This window comes from Anguilla rostrata, chromosome 5, assembly GCF_018555375.3.
Source record: "Anguilla rostrata isolate EN2019 chromosome 5, ASM1855537v3, whole genome shotgun sequence".
NCBI lineage: Eukaryota > Metazoa > Chordata > Actinopteri > Anguilliformes > Anguillidae > Anguilla > Anguilla rostrata.
The window spans coordinates 36,772,485-36,792,905 of record NC_057937.1 but is presented as its reverse complement, the minus strand read 5'-3'; the positions used below and the strand labels follow the sequence as shown (position 1 = coordinate 36,792,905).

Below are 20,421 nucleotides of genomic sequence, written 5' to 3'. Positions count from 1 at the left end.
TCAGAATGACAAGGATGCTCAGCATTTCACTGATTTAAAATATAAATATGAAATGGGCACAATCTTAATGTTAGTTCACAAATTATATGGATAAGCAACTTACAGTAATGTGGACTCAACTGATCCCACTCCGTACAATAACAGACGGGCATTCTTTGGATTTAAACTGTGGATACAGTACAGAGGTATGGAACTGTAAATGTCAATGGTGTGCACATAAAGTCAATGCAGTGTATGCCCCTTGCCCCAAGGCGGAGATGAATCGATGACATTTGCAATACATGGCATAAATATCAGACAAAAGCCAGTCAGCCAGACAGACTCACTCTAAATTTTATCTAAAATGGATTGTTTTCAAGCACGATATCAATCTGAATTAACAGCATTAAAAACAAGTGCAAAAGTGGCCCCTGGGGTCACAGAGTGATAACCATTCCTGGCACAATTCCTTGTCTTGATTCAGCGTCCTCCAAGCCAGTAATAATCGGCATTGTGTGAGACTTCAGGCTGGACATGAAACAAAGTCAGAGAGCACATCTTTGAGCCTCCGGTCAGTATTGTTTTCACAGGACTACCTAACACAAAACAATGGTGTTAAAAGATAAAAGAACAAAATGCACGCTCTCCCTCTTCCTCTCTCTCTCTCTCTCTCTCTCTCTCTCTCACACACACACACACACACACAAACACACCCACTGCTTAAAGGAGATAAAAGGGGGGCATGAAAGCCGATCGACTATTGGATAAGATTCTTCTGATTTATCCCGTTTTCTCCTTCAGGCATCAGCAAGGTCAAATCGAGCTTTGATCTGGCAAACGCTTCCGAGTGACTGCTGTGTGGGCTGACCATTTATTACGAGCCTCCATTTTTTGGAAACACTTTCGTCAGATTCTAAACACTTGGGGATTACCATTTATAAAGCCTCATTAGAGAATCCGGGAACTGATCAATTGCAACCAATCAAAGCACTCTGCTGTGGTAGGCAAAGACTGCTGATTGGCACGAACCAGTCAATGAATGAAGCAATCAGATGAAATTATTGCTTTGTGACATGCCTGTGCTTATCTCGACTTTATACTCTCTATTGATCTGTGAAAGCATGAAAAAGCATGATGATCCTATTAGACCAAAGGATGACGCATCCATCACATTCCATTCTGTCACCATTTGCCAAGGTGATGTGAATAAACCCTTAACTTAACCTGACTGTTTTCTCCTACACTACACAAACTACATATAATAATATGACGACTAAACAAATGCACAAATGCATTTCTGTAAAAACACACCATCTGAATGTATAATCATTCCTAGGATCTGTAACATGGGGATGGTCATTTCGAGAATTCTGTGCTGAAATTTCAAGGACAAGCCTGTTTGTCTCCTCCATACCCCCAGAATCAAGTTGATGCATTTGCATTTAACAAGTACATAAGTTCCCAAACCAATGCCCCGAATTCTGCTTTATTTACAGAGTGAGCCCCCATTTGTCTGTTATAAGCACTTTCTTTCACAAGATGAAGCAAAAGGCCATTCACCTGCCTAAAACCTGAAGGGACTTACCACAAACCACTGTGATGTGGTACAGAACCCATAATCCCTCTCCAAACGTAACCTTTTCCTTTTAATGGACATCATTGCGGAGGCTGGCCGTAGCCGTAGCTCTCTGTCTGTATTGTTTATTTCCCAGTGTCATATTTAGTGGTTTTTGATACTGACGGTATTGCTTGTGCAATGAAGTACAGTGACAGTAAGCCACTAGGATCAGGACCATCAATTCGCTTCAGCCATGACTGTAGGGAAATGGAGGCGCACATCACCTGTTGGCACTTTTATCCATCAATCAAACAGACAGCGACCGCTGTGAGCTCCACGGTAGGCTCCGCCCTACAGCATTGCAAATGTTACACGGAGAGCTCTCACATCGCAAAAAATGCTCGGGAGAGTGAATTATAGCAGCTCTTTATGTACTCCACAGTGAGGCCGTAATATCGAACACATGTTGGCATGCAGTGGAATGCCAGAGCTCTAATTAAACCTAGACTGACCTGAGACACGAGACAACGAAGCACTTCATAGTCCAATAGGCTTCACCCTTTCCTTCGTGTTCATCTTCACTTTGATGTCCTCTACAAAATGTTTAAGGCAGTGGAGTGGGCCTTGGGTGTGCACAAGCGATGGGTATTGTGCACATTTAAGTATTTTGTCAATACGAAAAACAACACGTTGTCATTCCTGTTTTCCCAAGCAAATGTACTAAGCTAATGTACTTCAATCTCTAGGCCGGGTAGTCTTCAGTGCTGCCAGAGCTGTCTGAAATTGCTCACCATCTGCAATGCAAATCTGCCATGACCCAAGTCTATAAAGCCTTCACCTGGTGGCGAACCTGTGATTGATGATGTTCAGCCTTGGCACCCTCGTCTGGAACGGACTCATTAATCTCAGTACGGCTCCTCTTTCTGAGAAAAAGTGGGTAACCATCCTAAGCTAGCCGGTTACGACTACTGCTGCGGAGGATACCAACGTGTCTTGTAGCCCTCTGATGACTAAAATGACTAAACACAGCCAAGTGTGTAGACCTGTGAATGTACACACATGCACACACACGTACACATGCACACAGTGCATTCACAGTTTACTGTTGAAAGCACATAGCATGTATTCGGTGCTGTGCAACTGATTATGTGCTATTGCACCAAAACCAGAGTTATGTGATCCTTTCCCTGGGAGTTGAAAGGATACAGCAGGGAGTTTGCCACTGTTTAAACCTACAAATGCATGCAGAATAGGAACGAATGGAAAAAGCAGTTCAGCCGAGGAAATGATTAATTCTGTCAGGTGCTAGTGTCTGTGGGTCACAACCCCGTAGATACTACAGCTACCCTGGACAAGGCTTTGCTACAAGACACATAATCCTACTCTGAACATGCTCTAAGCAAATAGTACATTATTTACTTAGCAGTTGACCTTATACGGGATGATTTACATAGCTTACATACTTACATGTTCCATTTGTACAGCGGGATATATCATTAAAGCTGTGTTGGTTAAGTAACTTTGAGGGGTACAACAGCAGTCTCCCACCAAGGATTTTCAAGCCCTGTGCAAAGGTAGAAGATGATGTCCGTCACGTGTGTCTGTTCATGTTTTTTTCCATGTTTATATGTGCAAAATATATGCTATGTTCTGTGCTATAAAATATTATATTATTCATCATAAAATCCAAATCCTGTTCTGGAATGTGTATGTTTGTTCTTCACTATGCAATTCTATGAGTCAGCAAATTGTCAGTTTATCGCCTAGCTTCATTATTTTTCTTTAGCTGTAGCCTAAGCGTGCGGCTATTAAAAAGAAATATTGATTCATAAAAGCTAGCTTGCAACAGCCCTGGATTCTCATTTTCATGTAACTGAAGGAATTATTATCGTCTCCGTATAAAGTATAAGAAAATGTAAGTTCCATGGTGAGGCCAACTATTTCTGAGACATTGATGGCACCGATGCACTTGAAGCACACGGTACTAGGCCTTTCTTCCCTATATAATATGCAAGTTATGAATGTAATTGAAACGTTACTGACTTGTCAAAGCTGCTTGGAGAAATTTCATAGTGCTAGGCTAAACATTTTCTGAGTAAATTAGCAAAATCCAAAAATGGTTACATGTACGGCGATTCTCAGCTAATGCAGGAAACACGTTCACTAATTCAGCATCGTAACTCATATACAGGCTAAATATGAACGCAAATACGAACATCAAGCATTTTAGTTATTTTAAGTAAGTTATGCTTTTCACGCACATTAGTTTTTAAATGTATATTCTTATCCATAGTGAATATTCCTGAATTATTATTATTATTATTGTATAGGTTCTTCTTAAAGCGCTGTACATACATACAGATAGTGGCTTAATTAACTTGGGGACCACACCTGTGGAAAAGCACCTGATTTCAATATAGCCTACATTGTGTCCCCCATTTATCCAAGTGATTCCACCTTTTTGGCTACTGCCGGTACAAAATTGCTCTTAATGTGGTTACATCGTCCGTTGGCATCCGAGATGTATTTATGGAATTATCGGTGAATCAAGTGCCTTGCCAGAGCTGCTTCAGTCACGACATAAGGCTTTTATGAAACGTGAGCGCGCATACTCATTGTCCTTATATCGTCAAAATGAATGCATGGAAATGATCCAACCTATAATACGCAGCTGGCCAATATTGTCATTATTATTGATGCCAATGTCATCGTTGTCCACTGCAGCCAAGCGCCTGGACGTTTGCTGTAGCCTACTATACACAGTAGTAGTAGCAGCTGATCTTGTAGGCTGCAACTCGAATCTGTCCGGTAGGTGGCAGTGAATGTGCTCATGCAGCTTGTCATTGAAACCTGTAGTATCCCACAGCCAGATGCCTGCTTTCCCATATTGCTGAGTGGAGTTTGAGCGCAGAGCGGTCTCCCTGTCAGTGCGATAGGGGCAGAGGTAGAACAGCATTGAGGGGCTCGGGCTCTGCGCTCTCCGTCAGCGCGGAGTACACGAACGGAATTTGAGCTGGAGAAACAGGCGGCAGCAAGCCGGGGAGAGCCGAGGACTCACAACCGCGCAGAAAGAGGACCTCGGCAGGAAAAGTGGAACGAAATATTAAAACTGACTTGTGAGCAATGCACTGGCAGCATGGCCAAATGGTTCAAGGAACACCTGGGATTCAAAACCACCAAGGCGCCACCTCCGGCTCCCCCAAAACCCGACTACAGACATTGTCACCCCGCTGTGCCCGGAACGCCTGGGTACCATCAGCAAAGCTCTGGGGCTACTTCACACTACCCAAGCCCAGCTCAACCGGACATTCTAGCTGCCTACAAACTACAGAAGGAATTGGACTTCGAGGACCCTTACACGGGAGGCGGAAACATTTCATTCTCAACAGGCATGAGTTCTGTGGGGTCGCAGGACATAAAATACGTATCCCCGAAGCACCGGCTTATTAAGGTGGACACGATCGAGAAAGGCAACCCTGCAACTGGCACGAACATTATATCAGCGCCTGCTGTTTCTGCTGGGAACGTCAAATCTCCAACTTCGCCTCCCGTGGAACAGGACAACAAGCAAGAGAAGGTAAATGGCCCTTTCTGAGAGACAACTTCCTAGTAGACAATATACGAATTAGACCACGAATATAGGAAACCAGTTTACAAAACGGTCAAAAGTAGCCTAACTTTTCAGATTTTCTGAACTTCATGTCTACTGTAGCCTAAATTAACTTAAAAAACTGAAATAGTTGATAAAGCGTAGACGAATTCGAACTTACTGTACTAAAACAAAAGCTAGTTTGTATCCACGCTGCACATATTCGTTTGCCAACCTCATAACGTAAGAACCGGCAGAACAAGTTATTTAATTGCGCCCTTAACAGCAGACACAAATCCGGGCTAGACAGCGCACACTTTTACCCGGTAGTGACTGACATTCCGCTTTGACACGAGGCAAATGTTTAGGACACGATTGACACCGCGCGCTGAAATGCGGTCACATCTTTTTCCGACGTTCGCCCTTGATCTGAATAAATAAACACGTTTAGAAACAAATAATAATGGAGGGATAGGAGAGATTAAACACCTTTTGGGCCTGTGTCATGACTCATGTCCCTGCGCTCTTAATAGATTCTCTGTGAAGCAACTTTTCATTCAGTCCAACAAGATAACATTATTCAGTACAGCTTTAACTGATAACAACAACAACAATAATAATAATGAAAGTTCAACCGTGATATTCAAAGCACGTTAAGCTTCAGACACCATTTTTATAATTCCTGCACTGAATATGACAGAAGAGCTGTAGGTCAACTTAATGTTACAGAGAGGCATGTACAGGTAGCCTATATCATGAGGTAAGCTTCTCTTAAAATGTGGTCCATGCTCATATGTCTGTCACTGCCCCCTCCAGTATGATTATTAAATGGCTTTCTAGATTAAATGTTGACAATAGTCTATACATGCCAAGCCTTACTTCAGTCATTAATTGTGTGTATGACATTGATCCGAATGGTAGTTTACACAGCTTGTAGGCTACATTTTACCTTCGTATTTCGTAGGCCTCCTTCAAGGAAATTTTCTCTGTGGCCTTTAAAATAATTTTCTTAGATTTGGTGTTCTGTGATAACAATACAAACTTTGAAATTAAGAATAACATTTATGTCATTTGACATGCCAGTTTTTTTTTTTTGCAACCAATTTTGTGTTGTTAAAATAATAGAAATTCATGATAGCCTAATTCTTGAAAAAAAAAAAAAAGATTACATTGATAAGAAACATACCAAAACTATAATACATAGCGCCAGAGCTCACGAAATAAAGAATCAACTTCAAATGTGGGAATGGATAGATAGTTACAAAGATGATTATGAGGTATATTGTTCTACTCAATTTCAAACTGCCAAAATCTGAAGGGACTGGCATGTCACTTGTGATATGCCAAATTTGATATTGTATTCTCTGCAGTCTTGGATGCGTGTTGAATTTGTGGCCTTGCAGTCTTGCATGCAAAATAACTATATTTATTCGGCAGTATACGTTAATCTAATTTAAGGTCAGTGTTCATTGGTGTCGTGGCTTCAGACCTGCTCGTGTCTTTTACCTCTCACCCCACGCGGGTTAAGTGGTGCCAGTGCTGGACAATAATGTGGATTTCTTTTTACGCATTGCAAATGGTGTTCATGTTTCCCTCATAGTACGTTTTCCTTTTCTTTTCAACAGAATTTGAGCCATGCTTAAACTGTCTTGACCAAACATCTACAAAAACAAGATGTTGCAGATTGGTGTTGAAATGTTTTAAAAACGTAACTGAGTGTTCTGCTCACTATCTTATGTTTGTTTGGATTTCTTTCACGTGTATATTTGCATGTGAGCATAGCCCTGTGGCATCTCTGATATCTGTATGCTTTCTGGAGGTTCTGTTGATACAGTTATATGTATATAGCACACAGCGTAATGCACTCTTTCCAATGTGTTCATTTGGAAAGTGAGGAAAAAGAGGACACAGGTGCTACACACATACAATAGGGAGTGCTGAGGTATTGCCCAATACAGGCAACACCCTATCTGTATAACTCCCCACATAGTTGCTAATCAACAGACAGGAGTTGCTTCACCGGTGTTCGTTTGCTTGACTCCGTGTGTCAGAGTTGACCGGAGCAGTTTGAAAGGAGGAGGAACCTGAGTGTGGAATGTTGTCTGAGCGCTGCTGGTCATGTTTAGCTTGATTGGCTGTTTGCAGTACATTTCATCACCTCTACCAATGAAGTGATTCCTTGGTGCTTTACATCCCTCCCCTGCTGCTTCTGCTGCTACAGGGGCAGGGTTAGCAGGGAGCTGAAGGTGTGTTCAATGGTTAAGGCTAAGAAGTGCTGTTTGAGGTAAAAAAAATAAAATCAGGTTTTGCTTTCTTGGAGCAGGCTTGTTTTGTAAATGCAGGACAGTTTTGTAGAAAGTATTTTTGGAAGTATTTCAGTGTTTGCGGTTTCTTACAATTACAGGGTCATTCCATGTTACTGCAAGGCCTTTTTTCTTCTTATAAAGCCAACAGAAGGACAGGACTATTGCTGCATGGTGTTGTTACATTCTCTGAGTGAGCAGCAGCTGTTGTGTTCTGTTTATGTCCCCTTGTTGATTCTGATGACTGAGCAGCATTTGCATTTGCGTAATAAAAAGGTTCTGAAACAGTCCATCAGATAAAGACAATGGGAAACTCAACGCTGAACTGTTTTTCCAGAGCGACTGAACCAGCTACTCGTTTAATTAAAAGGATTACTGCTTCCTCTAGTTAATTGGGGATTATTTCAGTCTCAAAAGTCAATTAGGCATGGCGTATTCTACGCCTCCTCCTCTTCTCCTCCACATTCAACATAGGACTGCTTGCGGACTCTGCTGTAAGATTTGAATGGATGCAACAAATAGGCCTAAATGAAAGCATTTTTAGCAAGAAAGGCAAACCTAATTTTTTAAATGCTGAAAAGTTTGTTTGAGGAGAAAAAAGCAAATGAAAGCACACAAACTGAAACAAACCCCCATTAACAAGATCACACTATAATCCAGCCAGTGTCTGTGCCTTTATTGTATCAACACAAGATTACTTCTTTCAATATCGTATTGCCTGCTTTATTTCCCACTTACGAACATATTAAATTCTTCAGGAAAAATATTCAGCTTGCTTGAGTTTCATTTTCAATGGACCAGAGATGCCTGCTTTTATCTGGCTACACGCCAACACCAGACACTACAGAGTTACATCCCTAAAACACCTGTGTACAGCAGGGCATGCAAAGAGTTTTGACCCCTCACTTCGGAGGTCAAGGCTGGTCACAGAAACTGTAGCCAGCTGAATTTAAGTAGATGTTGTGGTATGAAATGTAATAATAATAATAATAATAAAAAATACAAACGGGCACACTAGAGGCCTTAAATGGATGTTCAGTTCTTACGGACCAAAGAGGACAAGTTCTGTATTAACAGGCAGAGCTCGAATTCTAAAAATGCACGGAACTCAATTTCAAATAAATTTGAGCATAACCGCCAATTATATGATTCATGGTGAGTTTGACAAAAGAGATTGAGAGTCTGTCTCATGCCCGGGGGGTTGCCATGACAAACAACTGTACCAGAGGGGGTCCATCATATGTGACAGCAGGACAAAAATTGATTCCTGAAACCTTCTTTTTTACCCTGTCAGTTCTCAAATGCGGACGGACCCAAACTGAGTCAGTTGTTTTCCTTTAACGTTTGTTTGGCTCGCACAGAGATATGGTCGTGGGGACAATTGAGAGAAAGAGAGAGAGAGAGAGGAAGTGAGGCTATTATTTTGGACCTGAGTGTGGTACCTGGCTCTCCGTGATTCAGACCTCTGATTGCAATCAGGGGGTGGAATTTCAAGCAGCCATCCGCCATCGTGACAGGCGTCAGCCATTGTGATCACAGTGTAGGCGCATATGCCTTGCGCCTACACTGTGATATTTATTTTTAAAGGGTGTCAATTCCACTGCGTAAGCCGAGCATCTCAAACCACCACCGGAGCATATTTTAAAACGCACAGCGGTGTTTCAATTTGGTTAAGATGTTTGAACCATTCCTGTCAGCATCTTCCCTCATCACACATTGAAAATTGGTGTCCTAGAATGTGTTTTCAGTGTTTGAAAAATATTCAGGTATTTGAATATATATATATATATATATGAAAAATATATGCACATAGATAAAAATTTATGCGAATGCACCTGGGAATACAGCATAGAGTAAATCATATTTGTGATGGAATGTAAATTTATTACAATATTCATATATTTTATTTATACAGTACAGGCCAAAAGTTTTAGGCCACCTGTGGTTTTTTAAGGAAAAAAAAAACGTTAGGTAGAGAAGAATTCAGTTAATATATGTGCATTTATTGAATAACAATCCCATGTATAAACATTATAAACAGGGAGGTGGAGGGTTGTTAAATTGACCAAAATCTTATCTACATTAAGTTTAAAAAAAAACAAAAAAACACAAGTAGCCTAATACCATCGATCTGTAGTGTAAATAGAAACACTAAAGCTGCAAGAAATATGGCAGAAGAAGAAGCAGTTTTCAGTACACACTCAGAAGGGTCCAGCTGATGGGCAGTGATGTTAACAGGAGATTACCAGGAAGATCAAGAGGCAGTAGACCAGTATATTCAGGTGACATTTAATCCCACTCACTGGGATTAACCTTCTTTCCGCAATGTTTACTTGGCCATACTTTGCCATATTTCTTGCAACTTTATTGCCTATTTTACTTGCACTACAGGCTAAATGTATTAGGCTACCTGTGGTTTAAAAAAAAAAAACTCTCAATTTAATTACCCCTCCACCTCCCACTTTCCAAATGATTGGATAGACTTCCAAAAATTAATTTAATCATAATAAAAGCCAAAGGAGGCTATTTCGAAGAAAGCCGTATCGAAGATTATTTCTAAGTAAAATTGATCTTGTTGTGTTATTGTAGGTAGAAATTGAAAAAAAGTTTGTGCTTTGGTCTGTTACTCAATGAATGTGTCTATATTAACTGAATTCTTCTCCACCTAAAGTTTCTTTTTTTAAACTCCAGGTGACCTCATACTTTTGTCCTGTACTGTGTTTCCATATGTCCAATGTCCAATGTATTTCATGCATTTTCTCCTCACAGAGGCCCTGCTGCCAGCTACACACTAGGAAAGACAACAGTTTCACTGTTAAAATAGCATTTATGAAATGCATGTATTGCTGTGTTCAGCTCTGATTGTGTAACGGAAGCCGCACATGGCTAGAAGTGACGTGCAGGCGTTTTGTTTAAGGAATACCTAACTGGCTGGTCAGTCGTGAAGAAGCCAACTCTGTTTAGAATGGTGCGGAGAACAAGAGAAGCTAGCAGTCATCTATTAGGCCCTGAGCCAGGCTGATGTTTTAATTACTTCAGCAGCGGATGCTAATTGTATAAGCGCTTACCTAATGCCTGCACTGCCAATAAGTTCGTCCAGTGTTTTGTCGGATGGTTAGCTTCAGAAGCCCATTATTTATTGTTGGGAGTCCTTGGCTGTTAGAACAGCTGCTGTGGAGAATTAGTCCTGTGGCTGTCTTTACGAATGAGTCATTGATTTCATGCGTAGCACGATATGGCTAGCCCGATTTTTTTTAAAAAAAGGCTCCACCCGGAGGCTGCAGTATTTAACATTTTGAACGATGGAAGCTGTAAAATAACAAGCGTGCAGCGGGAGGGAAAAAACGACTTTATTGGCTTTGATTGTTATTGTTGTTCCTTCTCATTTGTATTTTGTTTATAATGACAAGCCCTTCATGGTACAGCGAATGGAGGAAATGATCAATTATTTTCCCGCCGTACAGCTAATTAAATCCTCCCTCTCCTGGCACTTGCTCCCCCCAGAGCAAAGTTCTCAAAGACTTTTGAAAGTGATGAGTAGAGGGAGAACTCTTGATAAAATCTTTAAAAAAAAAGAGCTGCAGAAGTGCCATGACTGAGGACATGTGGGGAAAAAAAGCTACTCTTCACAGGATTTCCTTTGCATTACATGACATTACATTACATTACAGGCATTTAGCAGATGCTTTTATCCAGAGTGTCTTACACAACCTTTTACATAGCATTTACATTGCATACAGTTATGCAGATTTGCATCCCTATAAATGTGCCTACGCACACCAAAGCCTTTATATGAGTCAGAATCAGGTGAATTTATATTTTTTGCGGTGTAGAGTAACAGAGGTTAGGTGAACCAGTGGGAGGACTGAGAGGATGTGGTGGCTGTCGTGGGAGAGCAGCCGTGTTCTCTGAACTTGCCTCGCTTGCTCTTGTATTTCGCAGCGGTGCTTGCGGTATATGACCGACACAAACGCGAGCCGTCTGTATTTTGGCGATGGTGATCAATAAAAAAGTGCTGCTGCATGTCTCTTTGTTGATGAACTGCGGCATTACCTTCGCTTATGTTTCATCTGGTTTCCTTCTCCCTATCTCTGAATAGCAGATCCAACCTGACATTGAGATGCTTCTTTATTGAACTACGCTATTAAATGAAACATCTTAGTTAAGTACCCAGTTGGTTGAAAGACACGGCTCGTCAGTCTGTTTGCATCCCTGAGAGGAACACTGATATTCTGCACTACTCTCTGTCATTCTGGATAAGAGCATCGGCCTACTGATTGGAAAGTAATGTAATGTCTTCTCTTGCACTGTTAGTCTGTGGCCAAGCAAGGCATGCTTGTTTGACAGATTTGCCTCACTGGGATTTTGAGTGTTTCCTTATATCTTTCTCCTGTATCCTTTTTAATTGTTCCTGGCCAAGATGCTTCACTCCTTGGTATGCAGTTGTGGTTAATCACCTTTACTGTTGGTTGTTGGGGGAACAATTCCCACCCAAATGCAAACCCCGTTTTGAATTATTGAATCCGATGGAATCCAAAAGCACTTATTTCCCCCGAAACTCATTCAGCAATGTGCCTCACTGAGGGGAAAAGTGCCAACCCCAAAAGGCCATTTCATTTCTTTGAAAAATAAGAAAAAAAAACATTCTGTCTACCTGTTATCCGGCAGAGAACTATTTCAATTTTATTTTATTTATTTATTTTTTTTACTGTTTGTTCTTTTCAAAATTCAATTTCTTTTGCAATGTTTTGGCTTGCCAAAGCATGGGGCATTAGATTATATATTCATGTGAGACTGTTTTGTCCTTTTCATATCTTCTCAAAATGTATGCAAGGAGCAAGCAACAGCTGCTACACCTTCACTGTCGGGATTGCATCCCAGATAATAGAATGAAAGGGGACGGACGCGCCCAATCGGATTTCGTCTGCCGCAGTCCTTCCCTTGCAGCCTCTCGCGTGTAATTTGCTTACCAGAGCAGTTTAATATCACGTCTGGGTTTGATCTCGTTTGTTTCCAAAGGAATTGACATTGTGGCACTCACAATGGTTTCCATTGTCTGTTGTTATAATCCTATTTAATCAAATACCTTATTTAATTTTGCTTTTCCTTTTCTACCATTGTAATTATGTTAGCCTTATTAATTGTCTGGTTATCGAGTGAGTTATAGTTATATTCCTGCCAATGTATATATTCTCACCTTTCGTAAATTCAAAGGTGAGAATATATGTTTTGAAATGAGCTTTGCCCTTTGTAGTTGATGTCCTCTGCGATCTTGAATTGCGCCTTCTGTGTGTTTAAAATGGAGAATCTTTCAATCATCATTCAGAGTGAATGTCTTTGGTACATTGATTTTGTAATGCCCCCGTTCATCACTGTGAATATGTGCTGCTTCTACAAAGTGACTTATATTAGCTTAATTCCTAAAATAAACATGAATTTGTACTTATAGATAATGCACTGTTTCACATGCTACATACAGCAAGTCTATTTTAGTACTGTTAGACCCCTCTGTAACTGTCGTGTCAGAATTAATAAGCGGTTTTGTTGAGTTTGAAACAAAGCTAGGACCGGCCTTGGCTCTCCACTTCCCCGTGACCTGTCGAAGCCAGGTTACACAATATATGCAAACAGTCAGTCCCGTGCTTCTGGAGAGCAGGTTTACGTAAGCAGGCTAACGCGGCGAACTGGCCTTTGTTCCCAGTGCTTCTGTAGTGGCAGAGCAAAAAAAAAAAACACAGAGAAGGGAGGGAGGGTTTGTGTGGTTCACCGAGTTTTATTTCCTTCCCAAAATTGGGCCTGCGCTCTGCAATTTACCGAGTACGGTTTGGGGTTCTGTGCCGGGGCGGGAAAAAGATTGGTTAGACGGGCAGCGAGGCGTGCACTCTGACACACTCTGACCGCACTGGAACATGGGACTCTTCAGAATGTTTGCCCCAAATCCCAAAGCCTGCTTCGGCAAATTGCAGGCATTTGAAAATACACCAGAATCTTGCACCTGGTTCCTTTGTCGGAATTTTCCAGAAGAAAGCATTTATTATTTAAGCGGTACAGTGCGTAGGGAACTGGCTACATCATCTGAAAGCTATACGTTCAGTTCCTAGGTTGGTGCACCTTTGCTGTTCAACCACTTTCATGACTTCAGTGGATGTGCGATGGATAAATGTGTAACAGTGGATAACATGAAATCTATGCACGTCAGCCAGACTGACATGCCCACCAGATATTATCTCATACATGTTGTATCTGAATCTTCTCTCTTTAGCAAACCCCATGTGAACAACTCTTGTGTCTAATCTTAAAATGTTGTGCACACCTACAACATGGACTGTATGGAATGCTCTTCATTATAGCCCTGACCTGTTGTTATTGGTGTGCTGATGGTCATATAAATATCTTTGTCAGTGGCTTAGGCACGCAGCTGCAATGCTTGACGTCACTCTTCAGGTACTTTGTGTATAAGAAGCTATCAGAGTATTTTCTCTAGCATTCAGGCCATACATCTTTCAAGGTATTTTAGGTATCCCAAATATGTTCCACAAGGCAGGACAGTCAATGTAGAATTTTAGAGTGTTTGAAATATCCTGGCTTTGTAGCCTTTTTCTGTGAAGTTTTGTCTTGTGTTTTCGGGTCCCAGTGCATTACGTGCAAGATATTCAAGCCACCGAATGTCTGCTCTGAAGAAATGTGGGCCTACTCCACTAAGCAGATGAACGTCCTGAGTAAAACTGATTTGATTTGAGGATGCTTAGTCCTGTCAATAACAAACTTTCTATATATATATATATATATATATATATATATATATATATATATATATATATAATTTGAATTAGAGAGGGTGCCAGAAAGTACTGAAAGCCCTAAAATGGTGTTCATGTCTCAGATTATAATGGAAGTTTTGAGTGAAACATTGCTTTGAGATCGTGGAGGATCCCCTCCCTGCTGCTTTTTAGTTCAGCTTGTTAGTGCGCGTCTAAATCAGGTTTTAAGTCCAGGAACTCAGGACATCCTCGCAGGAGGAAGGAATTCGGGCGTTTGCTCAGTCTGCGCCAAATCTGGCCACGTTGTTTACAGCCAGCCTCGGGATCTGGGTGACGTAATGCAGAAGGGACGGCCGTCGGACGCGAGAGAGGAATTCTGCCGGGAAGTGTAGCACACGCACGCACGGTAGGAAAAGGGAAATTTTGCGCGCCGATACTGTGGGCGTCACGTTCCAAGGCGGTGACTGTAAAGGTGGATTTATCTTTGTAATTCCGTGAAAGAAATGGCAGTGCGCCTGTGTAATTTCTGTCTTTTCTCCCGTGGTTCATTTTGAATAAAAAAAAAAAAAAAAAAAAAAAAACAAAGATTTTTCTTCGCGGTGTGTAACCCTGGGTTGTTCTTTTGAGCCACCGAGCCGTGTGCCGTCACTCTAAACTTAGTAAGTGTTTTGCGGTGCAAATGGCGATGTCGGTAACTGCGTTCGGGGAAGCCGTGGACACATGACACAGTTTATTTTAATGACCGAGTGAAATGCCGCCCAAAAAGCAGGACTGCTGGGAAACTAGGGCATCACAGGCTGATTAAAAGGAAACAAATTGAGCCCTGAGGTTTCGTGCCACCCTGGGTAAGTATGCGTAGGCCGTTAAAAAAAAAAAAAAAAGCCTGGGTATTTTTAACTGCTTCCATGGTAAAAAAGTTGGAACACTCTTTGCTCCGAGTACACAAAACGCAAGTTTTCACCCATAATTGACAGTCTTCCTTTCCCAAGACTAACCCTGGATTCTCAAATACTGTTTTAGGTTTTTTTTTTATTCTTCCCTCTGGTGTTTAAAATGCAGGAATGACCTTTCGTGGTTGCGGACACAGAGCAGTAGAATCCATGCTTTCTCCCATGTATCCACGAGGACGGGTCCGAGGCCTGTGGTCTGTGACCCCCACCGCTGGTGCTACCACAGATTTGACTAACCAGACTGTCAACTCCTGTGTTCCTTCCCTCCCCTCTCCTCCCTAACAGGATGTCCTGATTTGTAACATGAGTTTCTGGTGCCGTTTGACAGCACAGAGCATGTGCCGCTACAGTATTGTCCTCGGTCCCGCCCCTTAACGAACTCGTATTCCCAGGTCGGAATGCTTCTGCTCCGACGGGAGGCGGAACTCGCAGGCTTAGGCACACGAGACCGAGCGTCTGCTGGGTCCATAGAATGTTTTTCACTACCTCGTTATCCATTTTAGCTGCTGGATAGCTGATGTTTCCATTAGCCCCATGCTGAGCATGCCTACCCTTTAAAAGGCTCTTTAAACAGCTATGGTCCTTCAGCGGGGCGAAGCGCTGGTTCGCCTTGACATTCCACTGCGGACACTCTCCCCGTCCGGGGGAAGGGCGTCTGGTGTCGGAGGAGGCATCGGGAGCTTTTTATTCTTAACTGCCACTCATCTGAGGCTTGGGTCATTCAGAGTCAAAGTGGTGCTCTTCCTGACTGAGTTTTATGAATGCGTGCAGTCTTTAAACCTTCGAAATTTAACCATGTGTTTTACACACAGTGCGTGGTGTAACCAAATGTTAAAACTAGCTATGAAAGCTACAACTCCACTGTAGTGTTATAGTTGTGATCCCTCTCTACTTCCCTCTCTGCTGCAAAACACTGCTTCTTTTCAGCCTGCCTGGGAAGGGGGGGAGGGGTGGATTTAATCTGTTTAAAACATGTGGGAATAGTTTATTATACAATGAAATCCTATATTATCCTGGCTATGTTTATGCCATATGCAGACCAAGTTCAAACAATTTATTAATTGTATACAAAGCAGAAGTTAAGGGAAAATATCATCGTGGGCTTTGATATGACAGCCAAATTCCATCTGTATTATGTGCAGATAAGGACAGGAAGTTTAAGTAGCCACAGAGAAAGGCTTATTAGCTGCAAACGTGTCTAAAGGTAACTATTAGCATAAGCTCCAGGTGCTGTCACCTGCTGGGCCAGGGGTAGGGTGCTCCACGTAATTTCAAAGAACAGGCCTCTGTCTGTCAGGGGATCAGGCCTGAGGTGGAGAGGCAGGCAGCAACTGCTTTCATTATGCCAAACATAAAGGCCGAGAGGGCTGTTTCAGGATTAAGGAAGTGCTCCCTTCCTGACAGGAAGTGTTTACAACTTGGCGACATTCCCTTTTCGCCGGGCAAGTCTGTACTCGCCACTTGAAAATCTGGGAGCCTTGGTTTGCTTTCTCTTTTTTTTTTGTGACTCTGGTGAATTTTAGAAAAAATTTTTTTTCTTTTTCACGCCTAGTAGTCTGAAAAATATTTTACAGAGGAATTAGGCTCTCACTGGACACTTGGGGCCCCCCCTCCCCTACCTCGGTCATGTGGAAAACCTTGCAGATGACTGCATGATTCTGGACCCCACCTCTCTCTGTAATCAGGGTGGCCAAGAGTCCAGGGTTGGTAGTGCTCTCCCCACACAGAGGCTATCTGAGGAGACGGCGCGTCTGAGTGGCCCAGATTAAACCTTTTTCTCCTCTTCTCCTGTCCTTTCACTGGCCTGCCGCCCGTCCCTCTCGTTGTTTTCCTCTCGGCTCCCTCGCTCATCCCCACTACGAGACAATACTCTGTGGTTTTCTGCCTTTTTAGCGATGTATAATCCAGCCTTCTCTCTGAAATCCAAAGTCTATTTTTGGTTTGTTTGTGTTTTTTTTTTTTTAAGTCGAACCAACTGTGCTTTTCATAACGCTTATGCCTGAGCAATCGAGGATACTGTCTGACAGCGTTCAATTTCCTTTTCAGCTTCCTTTCAGATTTGAGTCTTTGAAGTCAAGAATAAGATGTCAAGGCTCATGCCGAAGTGTGTGTGTGTGTGTGTGTGTGTGTGTGTGTCCACATAAGTGACGTCGTGTCTGTCTGTATTGCTGCTGTTCAAACATAATCCAAAGGTCAAAAAAAGTTTACTGAAGTTTACTGTGCAAAGAACAGATGCATATTTGAATTTGTGTGCTTTCAAATGTCTTCCCCGGCTGAACCCGCCGCTTGTGTAATCTCAGTGCTCTGATAATGTCTTCCTCGGGAGTCGCTGTTTGTTTACAAGTGCGCCAGCCAGCACTAGCTGCAGCATAATGGATCGAAAAGTTGAACAAACCCGGTCCGTGATAATATTACCTATCTATTAAAATCTAAGAAATAATCTTTGGAAAGTATCCAGATTCTGTGCAGCTAATGGGAAGATTCAACAGAAAGACACAGTTGTTTTAGAATTTGAAAAATGGAAATTTGATAGTGCTTGACGGCTACAAAGCTTAGGGCTCACTTGAGTTTGCAGAAATAACAAAGTCAGAGGCACCTGCTTCTAAACAGCCAGGCATGACTGTGTTTTTTTCTCTCCCTCATCCATATATGCAGTGCCTGCTGAACACCCAGAAAACATTGTGCAAAACAAACCTGATAAACGTGTGCATACTGGTTGACAGCGTAACATTTTTAAGTAAAGAATATTCAAAAAGCATTTTAGGGGCGACTGACAGACCTAGTTGTGTATGTAGGTGTAGGCCTGTTCAACTGGTACTGAGGCTCACTTCATACATTTTTCTTTCATAAAACTCTCAACTTCAAAAGCTCATATCTCAGCGAGACCAAGATCAGAAAAGGAAATTGCATTTGGTCGGACGTATCCTAGTGCGCTTAACCTACAGTGTGTTAAGAAGACGTTGATCGGGTGAGGAAATGCTTCAGTCTCAGGTCTCTTTCCAGACGCGTGGTTGGTTGTTAGGGAAAAGATATAAATGATTTGTGCTAGCTGATCTCAGTGGCAATGTTGGTGACAGTGACAGCCATGAGAAAAGGAGGACAAATTCATAATAAATGGGAAATTTTCAGCTGCAGTACACAACTGGCCTCTACCAGGGATAGGGTGGATTGGCAGGGGGGGGTGATGTTATCTGGGGTTAACTTGGGTTGCCAGTTCATTCCCAGTGGGAGACCAGGGGCTTACAGGCTTCTTGCTGTCTTCATTCTGAAATGCACCTTCTCCCTGACCGGTACCAGATTTATGACACCTGTCCTGATATGTGTAAAATAGTCACTGGCTTTTAGATGTTTCATCTGCAGTGCTACTGGTGTAAATGATTGGCACAGTGGCTACTCAATAGCTTCAACAGCCAATATCACATTTTTAGAGAAAAAAGGAAAAATTACAGGAAAGTTTTAGGTAGTAGCATGTTATGTAATTGTTTTTTTGGTTTGAATCACCACCTCCAGTAGGAGCTGCACAGTAGGTTATGGCTTCATGTTAAGAATTAACTGACCACTGGCTTGTAGTAGCAAAGACATCAGAGGTTGTGTTGGCTCATCTTGAATCAGGCTTGGTCAGGCTTGTAGTACCATGTTAGGACCCTTACAAGTGTAGCTTGAGTGGGCCTCATGGAGTCCCATTTGGATTAAAACATTAACTTTGTTTCATGATTATATGTTTTGTCATGGACAATAAAGCGTGCAGACGTCTTATTTTTCATGGAATGCAGACATATAGCTACCAATTACAGTCAAGACACCAGCTATGGTGTGATCTGGTGACCTTTGCTGATGACCTTGGCCGGACTTTTGTTGGATTTAAGGAATTTTTAACAGTGATACTACCTCCTAACCATGCCCTCCTGCGGCTATCCTCATCAGTTCCAACAGCAGATTTTTGCAACAATGTAGAGATATCTGGGGCTGTGGCTACAAAACAAGCATCTCAAATTCTCACCACACATACCAGCTGGCTTTCAGAGCTGCCCTTTTCCCTATAATTCCCTTTATCTTTAGTTGTTTCATTATCTTACCCCAGTGTATATACTGCGCGCCACACTGACACACAGGTTATGGTCGTGTAACTCTTAAGCATTGAGGCTTTACTACCGGCCAGTTTTAAACGATTTTCCGAGTTTGCATTGCAAATTACGATCAATGACTGACCGCTAATGCCTGCTGTTCATTCCGGAGTAATCTTTTCCTGACTGCCCAGGGAACTCAACCCCACGTGGAGCCTGGGAAATGTTCCACCCTCAAAAAAAACCAGGTCTCAATGAAACACAATCGTACGTTACTTTTTTTTTTTTACTACTTGACAAATATCTTATGCTTTGCTTTTACATTTTTGTTACAAAATAATGCAAGCTACCGTCGCTAATGATGAAAGGATACAGACCTTCCGTGTCTGAATGATGATGCTCTTCTCATAAAACAATGGAAAGCAGTACGCGTGAGCGTACGGCGGCAACAGATAAATGGAGTGTGTTAAATCTGGCCAGTGTGACATTCTTGTGTGGTTTAAATTAATTGCCCGAATATCTAACCGAACAAGATAGCAGAGCCTTGAAACTAAATGTGCTTTTACGCCTAAATTGCTGTTCCCAGTGCTCCATATTACCAATTGTTTTTCATCCATGGCTTTCTCTGCAGTATTATTGGCGAGCCATAGCCTAGAATATTGAATTAGACAGCCTTTAATAAGGCTAAAAGCAAAGCTAACTGATGAATTCACCCGAAGACAAATATGCTTTTCTTTTCTTTGGAGATGTGTACTCTAGATTGTTTGTTTGTTTATTTATTTATTTATTTTTGCCGGAGACCCATGACTAATTTAACCCACAGCAGAATCATTACATTAGCTGTGTGACTTATGGGCCTTTTGTGTAGGCATCGAATGCTTATAAATCTTGGTTGAGACCCAGTTTATTTCAGGGAGTAATATTTTGAACCACGGGGGCCGGTCTCCCACCAGCCTGAGCATGAACCTACCGTTTCCCCGAGAGGTTACCCTAATATAAACCCTCCTTCGCCAGTGTTGTCCTCGTACTCGAGACACAACCACACTGTAGGTGCACCGGAAATGAGTTCACCACTGATGAACTGCTTGGCGGAGGCTTCAAGCTGTGCAACGCGCAACCAGGCACTTATTTTGGAAGATGCGTCTCTAAGATTTTCATAAGAACTTTTCCCTCTTGCAAGGGCTCTGGGGGGGTGGTGAAACCTGCCTTTTGTATAA

At 42.1% G+C, this 20,421-nt stretch overlaps 1 protein-coding gene across 5 annotated transcripts in view; it reads left to right on the top strand.

The window, feature by feature from the left end:
- Positions 1 to 3,982: 3,982 nt before the first annotated feature.
- The window catches only part of LOC135255178 (SH2 domain-containing adapter protein F-like), a 114,756-nt gene continuing 98,317 nt past the window's right edge, over positions 3,983 to 20,421 (top strand). Inside the window, exon 1 of one of the 5 annotated variants that reach the window (XM_064336006.1) lies at positions 3,983 to 5,114. In XM_064336006.1, the coding sequence (XP_064192076.1) occupies positions 4,674 to 5,114 (441 nt within the window). In that variant the 5' untranslated portion in view covers positions 3,983 to 4,673. The remainder of the gene's footprint in view (positions 5,115 to 20,421) is intronic. The other 4 variants (XM_064336007.1, XM_064336008.1, XM_064336009.1 and 1 more) reach the window with 4 other exon arrangements.